General features: G+C 38.4%; 1 protein-coding gene across 1 annotated transcript in view; it reads left to right on the plus strand.

Annotated features, from left to right (window-relative positions):
- The first annotated feature begins 1,377 nt into the window (after nucleotides 1-1,377).
- LOC149531888 (3'-5' exonuclease domain-containing protein) overlaps nucleotides 1,378-23,245 on the plus strand; it is a 174,729-nt gene continuing 152,861 nt past the window's right edge. The window contains exon 1 of the mRNA XM_089809433.1: nucleotides 1,378-2,309. Coding sequence (XP_089665559.1) covers nucleotides 1,608-2,309 — 702 coding nt within the window. The 5' untranslated portion in view covers nucleotides 1,378-1,607. The remainder of the gene's footprint in view (nucleotides 2,310-23,245) is intronic.

A 23,245-nucleotide genomic window follows, 5' to 3' on the forward strand; every position in this document is an offset into this window, starting at 1 on the left:
CACCCTCGCCTGTGAGAAATCTAGAGGAAAATGCAGTCTAATTAGGAGAGTCACATGCTTGCATCGTCAATCTTGGAGGACTAGTTTTGCGGATAAAACCCTAGCTCCTAAATGTAAGATTGCTCCAATATGCCGCCGGAAAACAATGTTAATGTGTGTTTCATAGGAAATGTGTGCAAAACCATTGATCTCTCCTCTAAAAATTGTAGGGCCCATTTACCGTTGCACCAAAAGCCATGACTGTTAGTGAACATGGAACACCACATAATTAACCACCTGTGGGTAGGGGAGTGCATCGCATCACCTAACAATCTCCCCCTCGACGCACATACCAGGTGCTTACGCGGGTCGAGAAGGCACCAAGGCGATTTGAACCCATGACCAAGCCAAAACCAGGCTCTGATACCACTTGTAGGGCCCATTTACCATTGCACCAAAAGCCATGACTGTTAGTGAACATGGAACACCACATAATTAACCACTTGTGGGCAGGGGAATGCGTCGCATCACCCAACAATAATTGTGTTCCCCCACACCTCAACCCTATTACACATGCTCTGAATTTTGCAATTTGTTCATAGTCTTCCCAATGAAATTTATTTTTTCTACTAATTACACTCTTTGATTATGATCTCATAACACACATCCAATACCACTAAACTCCAAATTGCCCTTAAAGACCCTAACGAAGTTGACATTAATCTAATCCTCATTCAAAATCTACCATACCACCGAAACCTAAAGGTCACAAAAAAGATCAACTATTCTTAACCCACTAAAAACATAATTTTCCTTGAAACAAATATTATTTTACTATGTGAAATAAATATCAAAGTAAAATTCTAGACAAGAGCCTACAATACAAGAATAAATTGTGAGCTACTTATCTAGGAGGTATTGGGTTTTAGTCTAATTGAGCCTAACACAACAAATAATGGTAATTAATCATGGCTTCAACCTATTACCCATAAAAAAATAAAACTAATTTTTTACTACATTTAATCCACAAATAAAATCTTAATTTATGAAAAGGCAAAATTTCTATAAAATTGAAAACACAATAGATTGTGATATTGCTAGATTGTTTTTTGGGTCAAACTCATTAACCCATGTTTCACAAGTAGTGATTCATAGATGAATCCATCACCTATAAGAATATGCGAATAAATGAATCTCCTACTTATACCATAATAAATTTGTATGAAGTTTCCATTATTTACTCTTTATTATATTTTGTGTGACAACCCCAAAAAAAGAACACTCCTTTTCTGAAAAAATATACGCGCCTTGTTTTTTTTCTCGAAATTAGCCAGCGGCCATAGATATAGCACCATGTGAGACATTTTAATACCGGTCAAAATATAGATAACGATAAAAGGTCCGATTATCGGTCAAACTATAAATACTTATAAATAATAACGTTGGGCAATTTTCTCCCGAAAATTTGTTTGTCGCTTTCTTCTCGAACCATCCTGATAGACAGGCAGCTCCAAGAAGGCAATTGGAATTCTGGTCTCTGCAGTCTCCGAAGGTGTCAATGCGTCAAATTCACTTTCATATGATGAGCAATAAAATAATTTTTTCGCAGATACACATCAAATCAATACATGGCGGAATTTCAATCTTCAATAGAAAGGGCTAAGCTGAATCAAATATTGCCGTGCTCTTTAAACGAAAGAACTTCGAATCTCGTGGTCAAGGCAATGTCGGACGACGCAGGGCATGATTTGGGAAGCTTCTGGAAAAATCCGGTGAGCAAAGAGAGAATATTTTTCATTGATTCAGCGGATTCAGAAGAATTTCGTCTTTTTTGTTGGGCGATGGATCGAGCTTTTATCGTTGGAATGGACAGTGAATGGAAGGCAGCCTTTCTTTCGAATAGCAGCAGGACGCCCAAAGTCGCTATTTTCCAAATTGCTTGTCGAATATATGATTATGATGAGGAGCACATTTCAGAAGCCGATGACCAGAGTAAAGAGGCTATGGTTTCATTAGAAGAACGCAGAGGTGAGGTTTGTACTGAGGGCTTTGATGTCTCAAGAGGTATGCGAAATTTCGTGCCAAATTCTGAAGAGGCCAAATGGAGAAGACAGTTGTTCGGAGAAGTGGGCAATGGCGAAGTGCGCAGAGTACAGGAGTTGATTTTTTTATTGGACTTGCTGGTGCTCCCACTTTCATCATTTGGGAAGACCTTAAGATCTGTTCTTATCTCAGTGGACATCCTCAAGTTGGGTTTCAAGTTTAAACAAGATTTGATATATTTGGCTGGGACTTTCCCCTCAGAAGAGGCTTATTCATGCTTTTCCATGGTAATTTTGCCCTGATTATGAGTGCCAAAATTTGCCCTAGATTACAATTATTCAAAGCAACTAGGGTTTTGGATATACTTTACCTTTTTCAATAAACAATTTAGGAATCATTTATATATATAATTCAAAAGATTGCCTTGACCCTTCATTATCTTGCTGTCACAAAAAGAAGACCCCTTCGTAGTCTTGACTTTTCAATGTCTTGATTCTTCAATAAAAGATAGATTATTTAAATATTTCAAATTTAGGAAAGAAAGATAGCTCTTGATGCTATAACTTCAATACTCCCTCTTAGCTAGGGAGGTATCTTTTCAGATTCTCATGTCATGGAGCCTCTCAACATGATTATCATAATGGCTACAACTATTTGTGAGAAAACCAAAACCTAATTAGAAAATCTCTCAGTGTGAAACCATCGTAGAGTCACTCAACATTATGTTCACCATAGCTACTCCTATGTGTGAAATAAACACAAGCTCTCATTGCAGATTCACTCAATGTGATGTTCGCATGAATTCTCTCAACATGACATCCACTATGGCTACTCCCATGAGTGGAAAGAGCAATGCCTCCATCTTAGAGGCAATCAAGGGCTTTCATCTCAAATTTCTTCGTCTTAGAGAAAAAATGCATTACAAAGGCTTTCTCCTCAATTTCTCCATCTTATGTAGGAGCATCCTGGGTTAGTTGGCAATCTTGTATGTTTGAGTGGTTTTGACCCTAGAGTTGGAGAGCTCAGTTGCAAGGAGGTGATGCTCGATCACTACTAGGGTAGTTCGTGGGTGCAATCTTGCCCAAGGAGCTCGGTGACTGAAGGAACTCGGTGATGCCTACTGTGCTCGGTGGAACTAGTGCTCGTTGATGCTTGTGGGAGCTCGATGGACATGCTTGCTAGGTGTGCTTGGTGTATACTTGGCATGCTTGATGGTTTGGCTCATCGAATGGATGTTCTGAGGAGATTTGATCAGCTGATTTGGTGCATTTAGTATGCGTTGCACATGATCGTGACATGGATCAGTCATGGGATGTGTGAAGACCTATTTGGGGCCTTGGCTCTTGTGTTTGTTTGGGTTCTAGATGATTCTATTTGTAATAGGCCGACTTGTGGCCGTGCAAGTATATAAGAGGGGTTCAGGTAATGTTGTAAGCATGCACAGAGAAGCAGAGATTGAGGAAGGAATCTTGAGTTGCGAATTTGGGAGCAAAGCTAGTAACTAAGGGTAGGCTTAGGAAATAAGAAGGTTGCTTGGCGGCTTGCGAGCACAAGTTTATATCTTTCTTCGTGTTTCTACCTGGTTGCTATGCTGTTGTATATCTAGGCTAGCTAGGGTTAATTTGGATCTTGTGAGATCTTGTAGAATTGTTACTACAATTGCTTTATATTTGATCATAATCGAGAAGGCCTTACAACCCTACAGATTGCATGTAATCAGTTATTTAATGATTAAAGAGTTGGATTTTCTATTAGATTTTGTGTCTTGTGTTGTGTTTCCGCTGCATGGTTGTTTGCTGGGGGCATGGTCGCCTCCATTGGGGGTATTAGAATGAATGTTTGCTTTGGTTGAAGATTGTTGGAGCGTGGTTGTAGAGATTTCATGCGATTTCGTTTGCAGATTTGTGTTCTTGAACTTGTGAAACTCTTGCTTGGTGGTTGTGGGAGGTGGTAGGTTGCAATCTGACTTGAAAACAACTTGGGTTTTTCACAAGTTGGTTGGTTGGATTTGTTGCAGAGGGTTTACGAAGATCTTGGAAGATGCCTTTGAGAAGATTGGACCCTAGGGCGATTGCAGATCTCTGTGATGCGGTGGAGACTAAAATTTCAGAGAAGGTTAGATCAAATTTTAGATCTGAGATGGAGTTGATAATGATATGGTCGCTGAGATCATGAGAGGTATGGTTGGTTTATCGAGGAACACTGGTATGAAAGATGGTTACGAGGAAGTTGCTGAAGACTTTCAAATTGCTGGATCTAGTGGAGAACATAGGACTGATCGCATGGATAAATCTGTGGAAGATAGAATTGGTTGATTGGATAGATTAGAAACATAAGATGGATGTTTCTAATTTCTCAGGTACTTTGAATCCTGAAGACCTGATTGATTGGATTGGTGAGTTGGAAGACTACTTTGAGTTAAGAGGATATTGGTTGTTGGATCTAGTGGAGAACATAGGATTGATCGCGTAGAGAGATCTGTGGAAGATAGAACTGTTCGATTGGATAGATTAGAAGCATAAGATGGATGTTTCTAATTTCTCAGGTACTTTGAATCCTGAAGACCTGATTGATTGGATTGGTGAGTTGGAAGACTACTTTGAGTTATAGTGGTGATCCGCTTAGAGTGAGGATGGCACAAACTAAGTTGAAAGGACATGTTGCTTTAGGATGGAAGGAATTGTAGAGAGATAGAGAAGAGGAAGGTGGAATGAAGATCACTAGGTGGAGATTGATGGTGACAAAGTTGAAGACTAAGTTCATTCCCGTTGATTATGAACTTGAATTGTTTAAGAAGTTGCAAAATTTGAAATAGAAGGATATGTCTGTGAAGGATTATACCAAGGAGTTTTACAAGTTGACTATTTGGTCTGGACATAGAGAACTTTCTAAGGAAAAGGTGACTAGATATATTATTAGTTTGAGATTCAATATACAAGATGAGATTGGTATGCTAAAGATTGATTCGGTTGAGGATGCTTATCAGTATGCTTTGAAGGTAGAAGATAAGTTGAAGAGAAGACACTAAGGTGATTCCCCAGGGAAGGAGAAACAGGAACACTCGTTGAAAGATAAGTTGGTGGCTGAGGATGAACCAGAACCTGTTGAACAGAGGAAAAGAATAGATAGATGTGGATTTAAAGGTACTTGCTTCGGATGTGGTGAAGGACATGGATCTTTTCAATGTCCCAATGTTGATAGGAAGGTTAGTGATAAAAGAGCTGTTATGGTTAATGAAAGTGAGGACTCAGTGAATGAGCCAAAGGTGGAAGATAACTTGTTGGCTTGGCAAGTATTGTTGGGTAAGAAGGTGCTGGAATCTTGTCAAAGAAGAAATTTGTTCATGACTTGATGTAAGTCTGGAGGTAAATGCTGGAATGTAATTGTGAATAGTGGTAGTACTGATAACCTAGTTGTTGAGGAGATGGTTTAGAAACTTGGTTTGAAGAGAATGAGACATCCTTGTCCTTATAGGATTAGTTGGCTACAAGATAAACATGCTTTAGAAGTGAGGGAGCAGTGTCTTTTTTATTTTCAGATTGGATGGTATGTGGATTAGGTGTGATGTGATATTGTGGACATGAGTAGTTGTCACATATTACTTCGTAGACCTTGGCAGTATGATTGCAGGGCAATGCATGATTGTGTCAAGAATGTATTTACTGTTGAGAAGGGTGGCATGAAGTTTTCCCTGATTCCTTTGTAGAACTCGGTAGGAGGAACCCTAAGCTTTGGTAGGCAAGTTGATTTAAAGGATTCTCAAGGGGTTAGAGATCAGCGTGGGAAACAAACCTGTGGTACACAAAAGAAGGATATGAAGAGGTAGAGTAAGGAGTTGTCTGTTTTAGGAAAGGATTTGCAAAAACGGGACAAAAGAAAGAGTGTACAAGTTGATGACTTGGAAGACATGTATGTGAAAAATTAGTTTGGGTTTATGTGTTGAATCTGAGAAGATGTTCTTCTAGCTACTAAGAACATCTTTTCGCACCTGGGGTGTTTGATGCAGGAGCATCCTGGAAAAGTTAGCAATCCTATATGTTTGAGTGGTTTTGACCTTGGAGTTGGAGAACTTGATTGAAAGGAGGTGATGCTCGGTTACTATTGGGGCAGTTCGTGAGTGTAGTTTTGCTCGAGGAGCTCAGTGATTGAAGAAACTCTGTGATGCTTGTGGTGCTAGGTTGATGATCTGCTTGGTGGAACTAGTGCTTAGTGATGCTTGTGGGAGCTCTGTGCGCTCGGTGTATACTTGGCATGCTCGGCGGTTGCTGCGGATACTCAGTGGTTTGGCTCATCGAATGGATGTTCTTGGGAGATTTGATGATCCGACTTGGTGCATTTAATATGTGTTGCATGTGATTGTGGCTTGGATCGATTGTGGGATGTGTGAAGACCTATTTGGGGCCTTGGCTCTTTCTCTTATGTGCATTTAATGATTGTTGTAAGCCAACTTAAGCCATCTTCTGTTTATTTGGGTTCTAGATGATTCTATTTGTAACATGTCGACTTGTGGCCGTGCAAGTATATAAGAGGGGCATGGGTAGTGTTGTAGGCATTCATGGAGAAGCAAAGATTCATGAAGGAATCTGGAGTTGTGAATTTGGGAGCAAAGCAAGTAGCTAAGGGTGGGTATAGGAAGCAAAAGGTTGCTTGGTGGCTTGCGAGCACAATTTTAGATCTTGCTTGGTGTTTCTACTCGGTTGCTGTGCTGTTGTAGATTTGGGCTAGCTAGGGTTTATTTGGATCTTGTGAGATCTTGGTTACTCCAATTGCTTTATATTTGGCCATAATCGAGGTGGCCTTACAACATGACACATTGCAATTAGGAATATGATGAATAAAGAGTTGGATTTTCTATCAGATCTTGTATCTTGTGTTGTGTTTCTGCTGTGTGGTTGTTTGTTGGAGGCTTGGTCACCTCCATTGGGGGTTGACTTGGCCTCGTATTGTGTCACCATCTCAGACAAAAATGCATTACAAGGGATTTCGCCCCAAATTTCTCCAACTCAATGAAAAATTTCTCTGTCACAGAGAAAAGCATTACAAGGGCTTTCACCTTAAATTTCTCTGTCACAGAGAAAAGCATTACAAGGGCTTTCACCTTAAATTTCTCTATCATAGAGAAAAATGCAAGGGCTTTAACCTCAAATTTCTGTCATAGAGAAAAATGCATTATAGCACATATAAGAATAACTGATGCTGAGACTCCCTCTCAGCAAGGGCAGCACTCTCACAACTTAGATTATAACAATAAACTACAGTTGACTCCAATGTTTGACCAAACAATGAGCTTTCAAAGCTACACTGCTCGAGCTTGTTGAACCTATGTAATGGACTTTGGCACTCTCCATCTGCTGCTCCAACTCCCTCTGAATCTCTAACCTGATATGAAGGAAGAGTCACTGCAGTGTATTTGCACAATTGAACCAGGCAGTAACCTAGATATGCTTTGCCAATGCAAAGAAAAAACCCACAAATTGCTGTCACATCTGGATGCAAGACGACCAAACAAGGAGCTTTCAAAGCCTCACTGGTTCACGAGCTTGCTGATCCTTTGTAAAGGACTTTGACATTCTCCATCTGCAGCTCAAGCTCCTTCTGAATCTCTAACCTAATATGAAGGAAGAGTCAGTGTAGAATATTTGCACAATTAAACTAGGCAATATACTGGACATGCTTTGCCCAATGCAAATAAAGAACCCACAGATTGCTGTCACATCCAGATACAAGCCCAATGTCTATAAATTCTTGCTGAGAATTCAACAAGATAAATATTGAGTGCCTCTATTGATGAGACTTGACTTCCATCTTTAACAATTGATACAATAGTAAACACAATACAAATGCCCAATGTGACAACTCTCTTGATTTGGCCAAGGTGTCTTTAATAATGCTGGCTCAATAAGTCTGAAATTATACTACTGTGGTATCTCCGGTAATGACAAGAACTTACAGTTGTGGTCAGCTTGTCTCCTAGAAAGGCTGATTAGAGATGGGAGCCACTTCACATTACTACCTCTGCATTTTTTCATCCGCTTTAGTACTTCCACCTGCTGCTGGTTGCTAATGGATGATAAGCAAAAATGCCCAGGTCTGCAACTAGTCTCAGAAATCACATTACTTCTATGTACAAATCAAAATGAAGGGTCAGCTCAGGAAATAGACAAAGCACTGTCTGTCTTTCATGCAACAACCAGTACCAGGTACTATATTAATCACCATTGCTTAGGAAGTGTGCCCTTTATAATTTAAGTGCCTTCGGAAATATGAAGACCAGCACGTACCCTAAAGTTTTTACCTGATGTTCACTTTGGCCACCTCCGCGTGTTTGTCTTTAAGCATGGTCCTGCAAAGTACAATCTTTCCAAACCTTGGGAACTACTTAATCTTTGCGTAGGACAATTCAAGACTTAACAATATTTAAGCTTGAGCCCAATATTATATACATGACAAGTGCTTTAGAAAATTAAATAATTAGTTGGCGACAATTAATCCTTTACACAAAACTATAGTCTTCAATGCGGAATATAAAACTTTTTTTTGTTTTCCATTACGGTCGGAATGATAAGACGACCAATGTATTTCACACAAGGCAATGTATATAATTTGGAGATGCCAAATTAAAAGATCGGGACCTACAAAGATTAATTGGGTGGTAATCTATTGTCCCCATTCTGTCAAGTCACTACTTGTTATGTAGACCCTGTGAGAAATAATTAAAATTTCTACTTACATCAACATTTGTATTTGTTGTGAATTCCTTCCAGAAAAATAGCCTGCAGCAACACCCCAAACAATTAAGACCATTTACTCATATCGATTCAATGGAAGTCCTTTGAATGAATTATAAAAGTGTGCCTTTATTATCAACCAAATAATTATACGGCTATAGACTGGGACCTGTCAATATTACTCATACCATATGGCCAAATACGCCTGCCCATAAATGGACTGAAATACACTGAAATTTGTGGCATCAAATTATTGAATCTTATATCACTTATAATACTCAAAAATGAAATATCAGACTATTAATTATATTTAGATGACAATTTCCAAAATAGCTAACACTAGGATGTAATATTTCAATTTCACTAATAAATTATAATCAACAAATACCTCATCCCTACAAATACTTCAGTACTGCAATTTTGTCTTCAAAGGAAGACTTATCAAACTTGGTGTAAATGTACATTATCGTTGCAAATCTACCTTATTGAAGAACCAGGTTACAGCTCCTCCCAAATTCCTGAAGGTTTTAATTTCCAGAAATTCTAGCTAAAATCAGACATTCATCAATTTCAATAAACATTTAAACATGCTTGAATAATCCTTATTTGCTGTTATCCAACCTTGCTCTGATACCATGTTAATATTTTGACCAGAAATGAAGATAATCAACAATAAATAAAATAATTAACATTAAGACACAACAATTTATCCTGGGAGAAGCCTTTAAGGGAGAAAAACCCAACCACAGAAAAATGATATCTTTGTTCATGAATAAGCAGAAGTCTGAAAGACAATATACCCAAACACAAGGCTCAAACTGAAGTGATATTCAGAAAAACAAGATATCAATGTTAATCACCCAATTCAAAATAATGCCCGAAGAATATAAAATTGCCTTGACCCTTCATTATCTTGCTGTTACAAAATGAAGACCCCTTCGTACTTGTGACCTTTCATTGTCTTGACTCTTTAATGTTTTGACTCTTCAATTTTTTGTCCCTTGAAAGTGAGAACCCTTAGTTGTCTTCAATAAAAGAGATTAGTTTAGGAAAGAAAGATAGCTCTTGACTCTACAACTTCAACATTATTAAATTAAAAATAGTATTCTATCTCCTATTTTGCTTGAGCACAATCAGAGCTTACAAAAACTTAACTTTCTTCATCATCCATTCTCTCCTGAAATGTTTTCTTTATATATCCTTAGAATGATGTAAGCATCCTTCTTATAACACCATCCTCCTTATAGCAACAATTTTATCATCCTTCCTATAACAATGAATTAATATTCTAAACGCAGCCTTGCTTAAAAACCACAATATTTTTATCCAACTATTTTTATCCTCTCATTTTGCCACTTGTCTGCTATTCCTATTGTAATAAGGACTTCTCATCTTCATTTTGCATCCTGCTTTTTTTCGTTTTACTGTTCCTTGTGTTATCCGCTTCTGCTTTTACTTTTGAAATTGGTATTTTAATTTCTGTTTTTACTTTCGAAATTAGTTAACTACTTTGGTGATCTGCTGCAGTTGCTTAGGTTGTGCCTTTTGACATCAGATTTTCCAACAGTCCTTATATGCTAGAGTATTTTTCTATTAAAATTTGAGTGAAGTAAATGACACATTTAAGAAGCCAAATTATTATAGAAGCAGACATAAATAAGCATTTGATAGGTAAATCAATATCATTTTATTACATGCATAAAATATGCTATTTGGGCTAATGTGAGTAGTAATGAAATATCTAATAATCTATGTTGGATATTAAATGTTTGGACAAACTAAAGTGTAAGGTCTAAAGCATATTGGAAGGCTAGGGGAGTGAAGTTTCTGTCTTTAGAACCTATAATGTACATTTTATTTCATGAGTTTTGTTTCTTGTGAAAACCGAGAGGGTATAGGAAGCCTAAGGGAGTGAAGATTGATGCAGAGCATCCTACAAACTAAATAAATAATAGGATCCTTTCTGATCTTTTCATCATCAACTCAATAATTTCATTATATAGAGGCATCTTACGAGGTAAAACACAACATCTTTCAACACAAAAACATCAACCTTTCTCCATTTGCATATCCTGATTTATATATCTAATTCCATTACTCATTACTTCTGTTCTAAACGTCTTCTTGCAAAACCCTCAGGTGTAATTGTTCCAAATTAGACCTTTTTAAAACCTATCCAAATCTCAGTACAATTCAATGCACCAATTACAAATTATGTTGTTTGCAACGAGACCCATTTTATCTGTCAAAAACCAGAAGTAAAATATGTAACCCTGCCTAGGGAATTCAATATCTTTCACAAAAAAATATCATATGACACCAAACCAATTCCAAATTATCCATTTGTGAGTCTAGTTTCAAATCTGTAAGCCATCAATTTTTCCAATACATAAATCATTGTATAAGCACAAATCTTTGCCAGCAACACCATTGAAGGCATTTAAAAACCAGTTTTCACTCAAATCTTCATAACTTCAAAAAATCTGCAAAAAAACGTCTCAAACAAAAAGGAATTGGAAGGTAATTCACATATCTTTCCAATGAATCCATTTAGAGTTCCTTAACCATCCATATGTGTCCATATCAAATGCTGTAACATGACTGTTTGCAAGAGTTCTCAAATCTGAAAACAACAACTTTCACCAAAATGATCATAACCTCCTCAAAACTGAATGAAATTACTCTAAACCAAAGAGAGAAGAAAGATAATTCATATCACTATAAAAATATACAGATTATACAGGGTTTTGAGGCCGTACAAGGCTTGGAAACCAACACAAATCCAAAAAACCAATCAAAATTGCTCCAAAATGATTTTGTCTTCTCCTTATTTTCATTAATTCGATTTGGAATGACCATTACAATGCTTTTATAGGATTTTTGATAGTTGAGAACTTCCCAACCAACTTTTGAACCAACTTGTTACATTCTTTAACCTTTTTTTACACTTCTTGCAAAGTGTTAAAGTTGCAACATTTAAACAACTTTTACATTTTAGAAATTTTGACCTCACAACTTTGTTCCAACCTTACAAACGTGTCATAATAGAATATTAATCACCATTTACATTATTTTTACCCTTCCTTGGGTTTACAAACATATTTTGACCTCTTGACCAATTCATGACCTTATTAGGATAACCAGGGCAAATTGATAACTTTTACAATTTATGACAAAATGTTTTCATAGCCTTTACATCTTGACCCAAAGACAACATAAATGACTCAAATGGATTTAAATATCTCATATAAGGAATCTTGACCTTCTCATGTTCTTGTACTTTTAGGTGCTTCTGCACCAAAGATTATGTTTTTAGAACCTATATTTAACATTGTAGAAGGCTAGGGGAGTGAAGGTTCTGTCTCTAGAACCTATAATGTGCAGTGTGTTTCATGAGTTTGGTTTCTTGTGAAGACCTAGAGGGTATAGGAAGCCTAAGGGGTGAAGATTCTGTTCTTAGAACCTATAATTAGCATTGTATTTCTTGAGTTTGGTTTAGCTTTATTAGAATTGAAGTTTGTTCCATACTTTAGTATCTCCATCAAAGAAAAATAAGGGCCATAAAAGCAATTTTCAACACAATGAAGAACATTAAAATTAATGCATTCTTTATATTCAGTATATGGCTTAAATCCTTTTCTCAATCTGATTTATGTTGCAATCATACTGGATTGGAAATCACAGCAGTTATGAGCATTCAGATTCAGGAATGAATAGTTTAGATCCAGAATTAGGTGGGAAGCTCTTGATGGAAATGCTGATTTTTTGATCTTTAGATTATCAACTTAGAAAGCCACATTTTCAAAAAGTGACATAGATACCTGCCCTACCACTGTTTGATTCAGTTGATTCAAGTTGTTAACCCACCAGCATATGAATTCCTAGCAAGTAGTGACACCAGCATGAAGGTCAGAGAAAATCTTTACCTACCTGCTTAAATGCAATGAGGTAAACATGCCTTTCTAACCTGACTACATCCAAATATGTACAAAGAAGTCTATGAAAATGCCGAGCAGATAGTGAATTCTTATGCTTTCCAAGGCCATAACAGTTATTGGAGCAAAGTGCAAACCCCACATAAGCAATAGAAAATATACAAGAAAGTGCACAAGAAAGCTACAGACAGATATAACAACACCAAAAAGCACAGTTGCAGTTTGGAATAAGATTTATGATATGTTTCTTAGATAAATAAGAAGATTAATGTACTTGGGTGCTTAATCATTTATGAAACATGATGTCATCCATCTGAATAAAGCAGTGAGGAATCATTCAGTCTATGAAAATATACTAACCTATCTAGAAAAGAAATAGGAAAGTGTTTACTTTGTACTTTATAACAGTTATTCACCTAGAAAAACAAGCACTCTGATCAAATAGCTGTTGCAATTAGTAGACGTTATGAAAATGGCTGAATTCATCACATAATATGAGACAAGGGAGAAGATAACATAAAACAACTCAATGCTAAATTCTTAGGTAAACATGTTAAAATGAAGATAAGATAAGATAAGATAATGATATTAATGTCCAACAAGAGACCAACAAAGGGTCCAAGGGACATGAAGAATAGAGAGCACCAAACGGTGTTCGGGAACGAACGAACAAGAAAGCAAAGAAGGAAAACAACAGACGAGAGAAGGACTAGCTATCCTTTCTCTGTAAGAAGTGATCCAGCACTGAAGGATACAGCCCTGGATGACCAAGAGTCCGAGATTGTCTCTGAGTAACGTTGCAAGTAGGGTGCAGCTGTTTGGTGAATCCTCTATGAGGTCTAACAGATCTACTGTGCTTGGAGACAGTTGTTGTGAGCAGCTGCTTCGTGCCGTTGGAGGGAGACGTGTGGGAAAAAGACAGTGATGAGCTGATCCCAGATTTGACTCTGGGGAAACAAGAGCTGAAGAGTGTGGTTATGAAGCTGAGAAGCCTCCTAGAGGTAGAGTGCTAAGCACCACTGGTCCAAATGGCTGAAAAAGGCTGCAAGGGAATTGCAATCTCTGAATAAACAGTGGAACCTGCCAATGATCTCATAGTATATGGGACATCTGAAGATGAAATGGATCTTAGTCTCAGTCTCGGATAAAGTGCAAAGGTGTCAGATCCAATTGTCTTTGGCAAGGTGGTGATCTGTTTGGCACTGAAGCCGGTGAGAGCCAACTTTGAAAGACCCCAGAGAGATGTGGAGGGTGTGACACCACTGACGGCTCAAGTAAAAGGTACGCACAATAATCCTTTCCTGGATCTCCAAAAAATGCTATGAGTAGAAGGCCATTAACGGGCACAGGTCCCCCGGGGGGCTAATCTAGGTCGTGGTGATGTACTGTTTGTATATGTCCAGTTTGACATGCCCATTCAACTCCTGCTGTGAGGCGAGGAAATGGGTGGGGGCATCCAAAGAAAACTGGTAAGGTGGGAGACAATTGATGTCAATACCGATTAAGCTCAATAAAGTAGTGGCCTGGGTATACCAACAACGAGCCTTGGTCATTGCAACAGATCTGGCAATATCAGCTGAGGAGCAATAAGCGAGGTAGGAGTATCTACGGTGACTGTCAATGGAGTCCGTAAAGCCTCTAAGGCGGTGAATGAACGAGATCAAATCAAAGATGGCACTAAGCTTGAGAGGATGTGCCCTGAACTCGGCCAAAATAATATTGTTTAGAGTATACCGGTGACATTTGATAATTTGGCAGAGGAGAAGGGTCCAGACCTGCTCGACCGAGGCCCAATCCGAATCAAGGAAAGAAGGCCCCCAAACCACTGAGTCATATAAAACTGTCGGTCTGACTAGAGAGTCCAAAAGAGGTAATTTGGACTCGGTGTCCTAAAAGTGGTGTCGGAAGCACTGTCCCTCAAGAAGGGCAAGGGAACCCATCCCCTTAGCGACCCTGGGTAGGTGAGCTGGCCTCATGTTGAAACAGGGGCTAGAGAACTTGACCTTGAGATAAGTATATAAGGAGACAATCTCAATTGACCGACTCTGAAAGCTAAAGTGAAGATACAAGGTCTTTAGATAGTTGAAGACCATAACTCGAGTCTTACTCAAGTTCACTACAAGTTGTGTTGATCACAAAAAGAGTCTAACCCATCAATAGGTATTTGGAGCCCCTTTGGAGAGGAGGCTAAAAGAGCCAAATCGTTGGCAAAGAGGAGAATGGAGATCAAAACTTGGTGTAAGTGGCAGCCATTCTCCGGGCAGACCTCACTGAGAAAAGTCTCGAGCTCGTCAATATAGATACCGAATAAAGTGGGTGAGAGAGGGAAGCCCTGCTTCACCCTAATAGTGCTCTGAATCGGATCAAAGAAGCCCTCAAGAGTCCTAAATCTGCCAACCACTATCTCATAGAGTCTCATAATCGTTGTCAAGAGAATATCTGAAGTGCCAATGTCCTTGAGCCTTTGGAAAAGCCCCCTCGAGGAATGAAGTCAAAAGCCTTGCGAAAGTCTACGAAACAAGAGTGGACTTTCACAGCACGATGTCTAGCCTCCTCAATCATAGCTCGTAGTGTCAATATGTGATCCATGGCCTGGTAGTCAATACGGAACCCCACTTGGCCTCGAGCACGACATTGTCTCATGTCAAGCAGTTTGGAAAGAATAGTGTTCAGGATTGTGGCATAAAGCTTAACAAAGGTATGCCCAATCATCATGGTCTCGTAATTGCCATGGTCCGAAACCAACCTGGACTTGTAGATCGGGTAAATCACATGTCTCGACCATGAATCAGGGAACCCAATGCAGACCACTCTGTTAAAGAGTACCAAAAGAAAGGAGCAAAGAATCGAAATACCGAGCTTGAAAAGCTAGGAGCAAAGAATCGAAATATTGAGCTTGAAAAGCTCTGCTTGGAAGCCTTCTCCATCGACCACTCTACTACATCTCATGAATCTGATGGCCTTACAAACGATGGATAGAGTAAACATATGGCAGTGGGGGGGAGGGGTAGGGTGAATGGGTGGCTGGCCAAGGATATCGTAAAGAGTGGAGGCATTAGACACTCAAGATTGCCAATTAAGGGTGGAAGGCAGGAGAGGGTGGCAGGGGAAAATGGTATACCAGAAAGCTTTCAAGTCTTGAATGAGCGTGTCGCAAAGGGATCTACATTGTGAAGCCACAAATAACTGCTTCTTGTGGCGAAGAAGGCGGTGGTATGAGGAACAAAACTGAGTGTAGGTAGAGCAAAAGGCAACAAAGGAAGCACGCAGGGAGCGATGGGAAGACTTGCAGTCATCATCATATCACTGGTTCATAGGGTAGGACTTTTGGTGAATGGGGCCAAGGGGGGATGGATAAGTACAATGGGGGATGGAGAGGAGGGCAGACTCCTAGATACTAGTGGCCAAAAGGTCAAACAAGTTTGAAGCTTGAGAGGAATCCGAGAAGTCGTTAGGGGGAGAAGCCGTCTGAGGTGGAGGGTGAAGAGGTAGCAGTCACACTCGAAGAAGCAGAAAATGGTACGGGGGATTTCGAGTAAGGTCAGGGGGTGGAGTGGAGGGGGAGAGGACCGGGGGGGTGGGTGAAGCGGAAGACGAGGCTAAGGATTAAGTGGTCAGCCAAAGGGGGATGGGTGACGATGAAGTGACTAATCAAGTGGCTAAAAGAGGCCGATGTAAGAACTTTATCAACAAAACTTGCACCCTCACATTGGGGCCAATAAGTAAAAAGCTCAAAGCCCGAGAAGCAGGGGAGGCCATTCAGAATCAACAAGTTGGAGGACTCACAGAGCTGGAGGAGATGGCGAACATAGCAAGAAAGGGGCTCGAGACAATTGTGAGAGTGGCTTGTAAACCCATAGTAGCAGGATCTATCTCCTGAGTACAAGTCGAGTCTGAAGTATGGTCATGGAGAAGGGCCTGAAGTTCTCTAGTCCGTGCATTAAAGTCACAAAATGATGATGTCAGTCAGACCCGAGAACTTGGAGATGTACTCATGCAGGTCGGAGAAGGGATCTCCAATCACCGTGTTGGTTCCCAAAACTGCAGATTGGAAATCCAAGAGCCTGCCACTTCTCCAATAGGACTTCTCAATCAATTTTGGCCAACGAACGGGAATACTTCTCGATTCCCCTACACTTTAGGCTTCGCTACACCTAGGCAAGTAAACCTTCACCTCAAACACTGACTGTGTGGCTCAAGGCTTTTCTATAGCGAATTTAAACTTTGGAGTTCTCCGGTTGGCAAGATCCTCAAACTCAATGAAACTGAAACTGGATACTGAGTGCTTGAATTAAATGAATTGTATAAGGTTTTAATAATAGATCTGGTGCTTGTAAGAGGAATATATAGATTTTCTGACTTTAATAATAAAAAGACCAGTGCCTCTGCTCATCTGGGCAATAGAGTCAATTTCAGTGAATTATCACGTACAACTTTATAATACTTTACACACTTTAACTGCCAACAATTAAATAATCAAGATGCGACAGGTCAAATATATATGCAATCTTAAATTAGTCCATACTGAACTTTAACTCCTTTGGTAGGGAGACAAACTGGATACAAATACGTAAATGATTTAATATTTCACAATATCTGTAATGATCAAATTCAAAATGCTAAATGACCGTGTCCACTTATCCAATATTTAAATTGTATACAAAATTCCAGAAAATAATTGCAAAGGACGATTTGCCTACAGTTTAAATCTCCATTGCCTTTCATAATAAACAAATAACATTTTATTTTATTATTAAAATAAAATAATAGAATTTATATTACAAAGTCATAATAAGCCCCTTATTCCTCCATACAATAAAAAAATGAAATACTTTCTCCTGAGAGAATATAAAATGTTCGGATATTGAATGTCTCTTGTCCCAAATAATAAACTCATATTTTCAATGATTCCTGTGGATGTTGCATTTTGCACATTCTTCCTTTCATTGTGATATTCATCCGAATTTATGGGAAATGAATAAGCGTGACACAGTATTCCCATCCATAAGGACCAATAGATATATCGTCAACTTTAATATCCTTAAGCATTCTTTGTGCATCACAAAATGTACTGAATGTTTTAGTTATAGATATCAACTCTGAATTATTGCCTCTTGTTGTGCAGGCCTTACTAAGATAAATATATTTTATCCATTCTCCTCAACCTTTGAATTGCAGTGGTTCACACTTTGCTATGATGAGTTGTAAGATTACTAAGGACCTTCTAACTTGAAGCCTAATATTTGAAAAAATATCTTTTCAATGTATTGTTCTTCCATCTTTAGTAGAACATCCCTCTTTATGACATGCTTGTTCTTAGGACATTAATGATGCTTATAGTCTTCTTTGTGTTCGTGAGAATCCTTTGACATTAATTTCAAACACTATTTTATAAATGGATACTCTAAATGTTGCGAAAATTTGAGGCTCCATCAGTGGCTCTTGTTGGGGACATATGCCCCTTGTGGGCATGATGAGATTCCAGCTATCTTTGGAGGAGCAAACCGAGCATCCATGCTTAGCATGATGTAAGGTGAAATTGGGTGGCCCCAGGGCGCCCCCCCCCCCCCCCCCCCCCCCACAAAAAAAAAAAAAAAAACAAAAAAAATGAACATTGCTTCTTTCCTCTATCAAACACCTGGTTTTGATCATGTAACACTACCTTTCTTCTGATCATGATATGCTTTCCTTTCATCATTTCAGTTTGCTGCTCGTACATCAAACTTGTATCAGATGCACTGTCCTCATAGATGATGGTTATTGGCTCTACTTCTTCGATGTAGTCTTTAGGATCTAATTTATGTTTAGCCTCTGAGAAGTCATCAAGTACACTATCATCTTTGCTAGGTGGAAGATCTTTATGCATACAATTTGACTCATTTTCACAAAAAGAAATCGAAGATAACTCACATTCAAGAACTTCCTTTATATCAAGAACTTGATCAGGTAAGATACTGGAACAAGTTTTAGAACTGTTCTCCAGCATACTCTCCTTATTACGCTTGGCTGATTCCACTGCACCTTCACATGTTTGATGTACCTCCTATTCATAGGATGGACCGAAAGATGTTTCACCTTCTGAATACACTTCATGAATTTCATCAATTTCAAAATGAGACCTGGTATCTTCATCATGGTATTGATGGATTTGGCTGCATGGCAAGTCTTCCTCAAATAAAGGATTCAAGAACATAGTGAACTCAGACATATTACTTTCTGCTTGCTCTTCAAACAATGGGTTTAGGAACATAGAATATTCAGGTATGCCTTCATGAGAGCTTTCATTTGGATCATCAAGTGTGTTGTCAACGAAGCTAATGTCTTCATCAACACTACCTTTGGAACTTTCCTCTTGTTTATACACCATATAATGTTCTACTTCATCCTCGCTATATGATTCCTAGAAATGATCATCTCTCTCATCCAATACCCCTTGAGAATGCACCGTTTCATCAACTTGCTCACCATGGTGATTTGAGAAAAAAATTGGACGATTTCTTTCAATATGTTTCTGATATTCCACATCTAACAAGGCTGAAATTTCTTCCACAATAAGAGAATCCTCTTCCTCATTTTCACATTCACTGTCATCTGTAGGCATATAAGTCTCATTATGGGCTGATTCTCCTTCAGAATGTTCAAAATTTTCATCCCCATTTGAATCTGAAACTTCATTTGACTCATACCTTACTTCGGTCCTACATTCATTTTCCAATACAGCTAATTCATTATCCATAAGTTTGAGAAAGTTAACAAACTGATGATCATATAAGAGGCCTAATTCCCGCATCCTGTAGAGAAGTTTAGATGATGGAGGTTTGTATTCTGAAGGCATTTCTTGATAAGCATTAAACATTCTTATAAAGAATTGTGTTGCAGATTCATCTTCTTGCTTTTCTGAATTCAAATATGCATCCAAAGGAGATATATAACTCGGACCTTCATCCAATATTTGGAAGAGAAGCATCAAATCAAGATCTTTTGGCGAGATTCCCAACTCACGAAACTTTCTTATCAGTTCCTTGCGTGGAGGCATGATGTCTGAGGGTACTTGCCGAAAAATATCCACCATCCTTATAAACAAATGTGCCAATATCTCGCCTTCATATCCTTCCAGATTGAAAAATGCATCTAAGGGGTGTATGTATTCTTCCTCCATGGTGTAACATAGATCTGCCTCCTGATCCTAGTACATATTGTCCATGTTAGATAATCAAATCACTTCCTTCTGAGTCCTCTCCCTCAATAGAGCTACCAACTGAAATCATTTATTAAATAGAGTCGCCTCTTTCTAGGAATGCATTGATCTTCCTGGGTTCTCACTTCTAGTAGAGTACACTTCCAAACAAACTGATACAACTTCTGATACTGATCTACGAACTTAGAAATTTTGGGTAACTTAACAATATGTATTGCGAGCAACTCTCCCCAGTAGAGTCGCCAATTTGTTGGTTCCCAAAACTACAAATTGGAAATCCAAGAGCCTGCCACTTCTTCGATAGGACTTCTCAATCAATTTTGGCCAACGAACGAGAATACTTCTCGATTCCCCTACACTTCAGGCTTTGCTACGCTCAAGCGGGTAAACCTTCACCTCAAACACTGACTGTGTGGTTCAAGGCTTTTCTATAGCAAATTTAAACTTTGGAGTTCTCTGGTTGGCAAGGTCCTTGAACTCGATGAAACTGAAATAGGATACTAAGTGTTTGAATTAAATGAATTGTATAAGGTTTTAATAATAGATTTGATGCTTGTAGAACGAATATATAAAATTTCTGACTTTAATAATAAAAAGACCAGTGCCTTTGCTCATCCGGGCAATAGAGTCAACTTCATTGAATTATCACATACAACTTTATAATGCTTTACACACGTTAACTGCCAACAATTAAATAATCAAGATGCGACAAATCAAATATATATGCAATCTTAAATTAGTCCATATTGAACTTTAACTCCTCTGGTAGGGAGACAAACTGGATACAAATGCAGAAATGATTTAATATTTCACAATATCTGTAATGATCAAATTCAAAATGCTAAATGACTGTGTCCACTTATCCAATATTTAAATTGCATACAGAATTCCAGAAAATAATTACAAAGGATGATTCACCTGCAGTTTAAATCTCCATGGCCTTTAATAATAAACAAATAACATTTTATTTTATTATTAAAATAAAATAATAGAATTTAAATGACAAAGTCATAATAAGCCCCATATTCCTCCATACAATAGAAAATATGAAATACTTTCTCTTGAGAGAATATAAAATGTTCGGATATTGAATGTCTCTTGTCCCAAATAATAAACTCATATTTATATCCTATGCAAATGAAATAAGGTGACTTTTGAAAAATGAAAAGTCATATCCTCTAGAAATAAATTACATCTCTTAATCGTAATCACTCTTACTACTATGCTTTTACGATGACGTTAACCTATGGTATGAATAAATAATTTCAAGCGATATTAATATATTCTCGCTAACTTTATTTCTTTCATTTAAGCTTTTAAAAGGCCCTTAATGAAAATCGCAGGGAAGATTTGTTGTTTTCTGCGTAGTCTTCTTCAAACTATTCCTCATTCCACGTACATCTCCAAACATTTTGAATCATTTGCAGCTTCAACAGGTTGAAGAGAGAACTTCGGCATACAAGGCATCTGGGAAGCTTGATAAAATGTCCTAAGTCTTCCATCAACGCACTACTATCTTGCTTTCTGACCTTGGGTATCGGCTCCTGTATCTTTACTACATGTATGTTATTGCCATCACCTTTGAATGCTCCTGCAATACAGCCCTGTGCACGAATTGGTGTTCCAGTTGGGTTTTTTATTTGGTAGTTCAATGTTCAACAACCATTCTCCACGACACAAAACCTTGGAAATATGCAGAGAGTGTTTTACTTTTTTGTATCTGAGTTTTTTTTTAAAACAGATTTATACGTTTATCCCTATGTGTTGTGCATCTCATTCTTGAGATTCATTTCTTTTCCTAATACATGGCTATCATATATGATGTGTTCCTCTACCACCGTTAATAATGGCAAGGCTTTGAGTGCCATTCACTGGATAAAACTAATTAGTACTTGCAAATTCTTTTCACGGGGATATTGTTATAAACAATACTCAAGAGGGAACATTGGGTCTGTTTATGTGTTTTTTAAAATTTTGATGCAGTCCCCTTGTCCTTTTGCAATAAAATCTCCATTACCATTGTAAGGGCTTGTTGCTTCTATTCTGTAGATCTTCTCGTGATTATGAGTTTCAATGATTCCTGTGGATGTTGCATTTTGCACATTCTTACTTTCATTGTGATATTCATCCAAATTTATGGGAAATGAATAAGCGTGACAAAGTATTCCCATCCATAAGGACCAATAGATATATTATCAACATTAATATCCTAAAGCATTCTGTGTGCATCACAAAATGTACTGAATGTTTTAGTTATAGATATCAACTCTAAATTATTGCCTCTTGTTGTGCAGGCCTTGCTAAGATAAATATATTTTATCCATTCTTCTCAACCTTCGAATTGCACTTGTTCACTTGTTCACACTTTGCTGTGATGAGTTGTAAGATTACTAAGGACCTTCTGGCTTGAAGCCTAATATCTGAAAACATATCTTTTCAATGTATTCTTCTTCCATCTTTAGTAGAACATCCCTCTTTATGACATGCTTGTTCTTAGGACATTAATGATGCTTATAGTCTTCTTTGTGTTCTTGAGAATCCTTTGACATTAATTTCAAACACTATTTCATAAATGGATACTCTAAATGTTGTGAAAATTTGAGGCTCCATCATAGTGGACTATGTATTGCGTAAGGAGAGGTGGCCTGCAGGAAATAGCAGACTGCAAGAAAGATATCTCTAAAACGGTGACCAATGTGGCTGATATGGATCCACATGAAGCTAGCTGAGGTGTTGGAGTGAACCATCGTCGTGGCACTAACAAGGTCGTCCTTGATCAAGCAAGCTACACCACCGGAGGCACAAACCTTTTCCCTACAGGTAGATAGCCATTGATATCCAGAGAACCCCAGAAGAGGGCAGACCAGAGTCTCACGAGTCTCCATGAAAACCAAAATATCCACTGAAACGATGGCATCTACAAACAAACCAAGTAATGACCAAAGGGTGCCATTACTGTTCTAGCAGTTGAGATGAAGAGAATTGAAGGATGGTTCTTCTCCATGTGGCTGCTACGAGAGACAGTGTCGCTACCCAACCACTGGGAGGGGAATCTCGAATAATAGCTCAGACGTTACGGATCACTGCCCACTTCCTAGCCCATCTCGCTTCAGTAACCAAACCTCTAGAGTGTCTCAGCTTGACAACCTGTGCTCTAGTAAGGTCCTCGTCCAAAAAGATCTTAGAAGGAAGATGGAAAAGCTTCCTCTTCAATCTAATAGCCCAAAACCTGTCAGTGAGTGAGAGTAACTGCAAGAAAAAAGTATCATGTTGTCCCACCCAACACTTGTCTAAAGTGACTTTTGAGATATCCAATTGAACGGAGAGAAAGGACTGTCCATCTGTTAGAGGATCGGTGGTGA

This window comes from Cupressus sempervirens, chromosome 11 (genome assembly GCF_028749045.1).
Source record: "Cupressus sempervirens isolate cs-2001-9-10 chromosome 11, ASM2874904v1, whole genome shotgun sequence".
Lineage (NCBI taxonomy): Eukaryota > Viridiplantae > Streptophyta > Pinopsida > Cupressales > Cupressaceae > Cupressus > Cupressus sempervirens.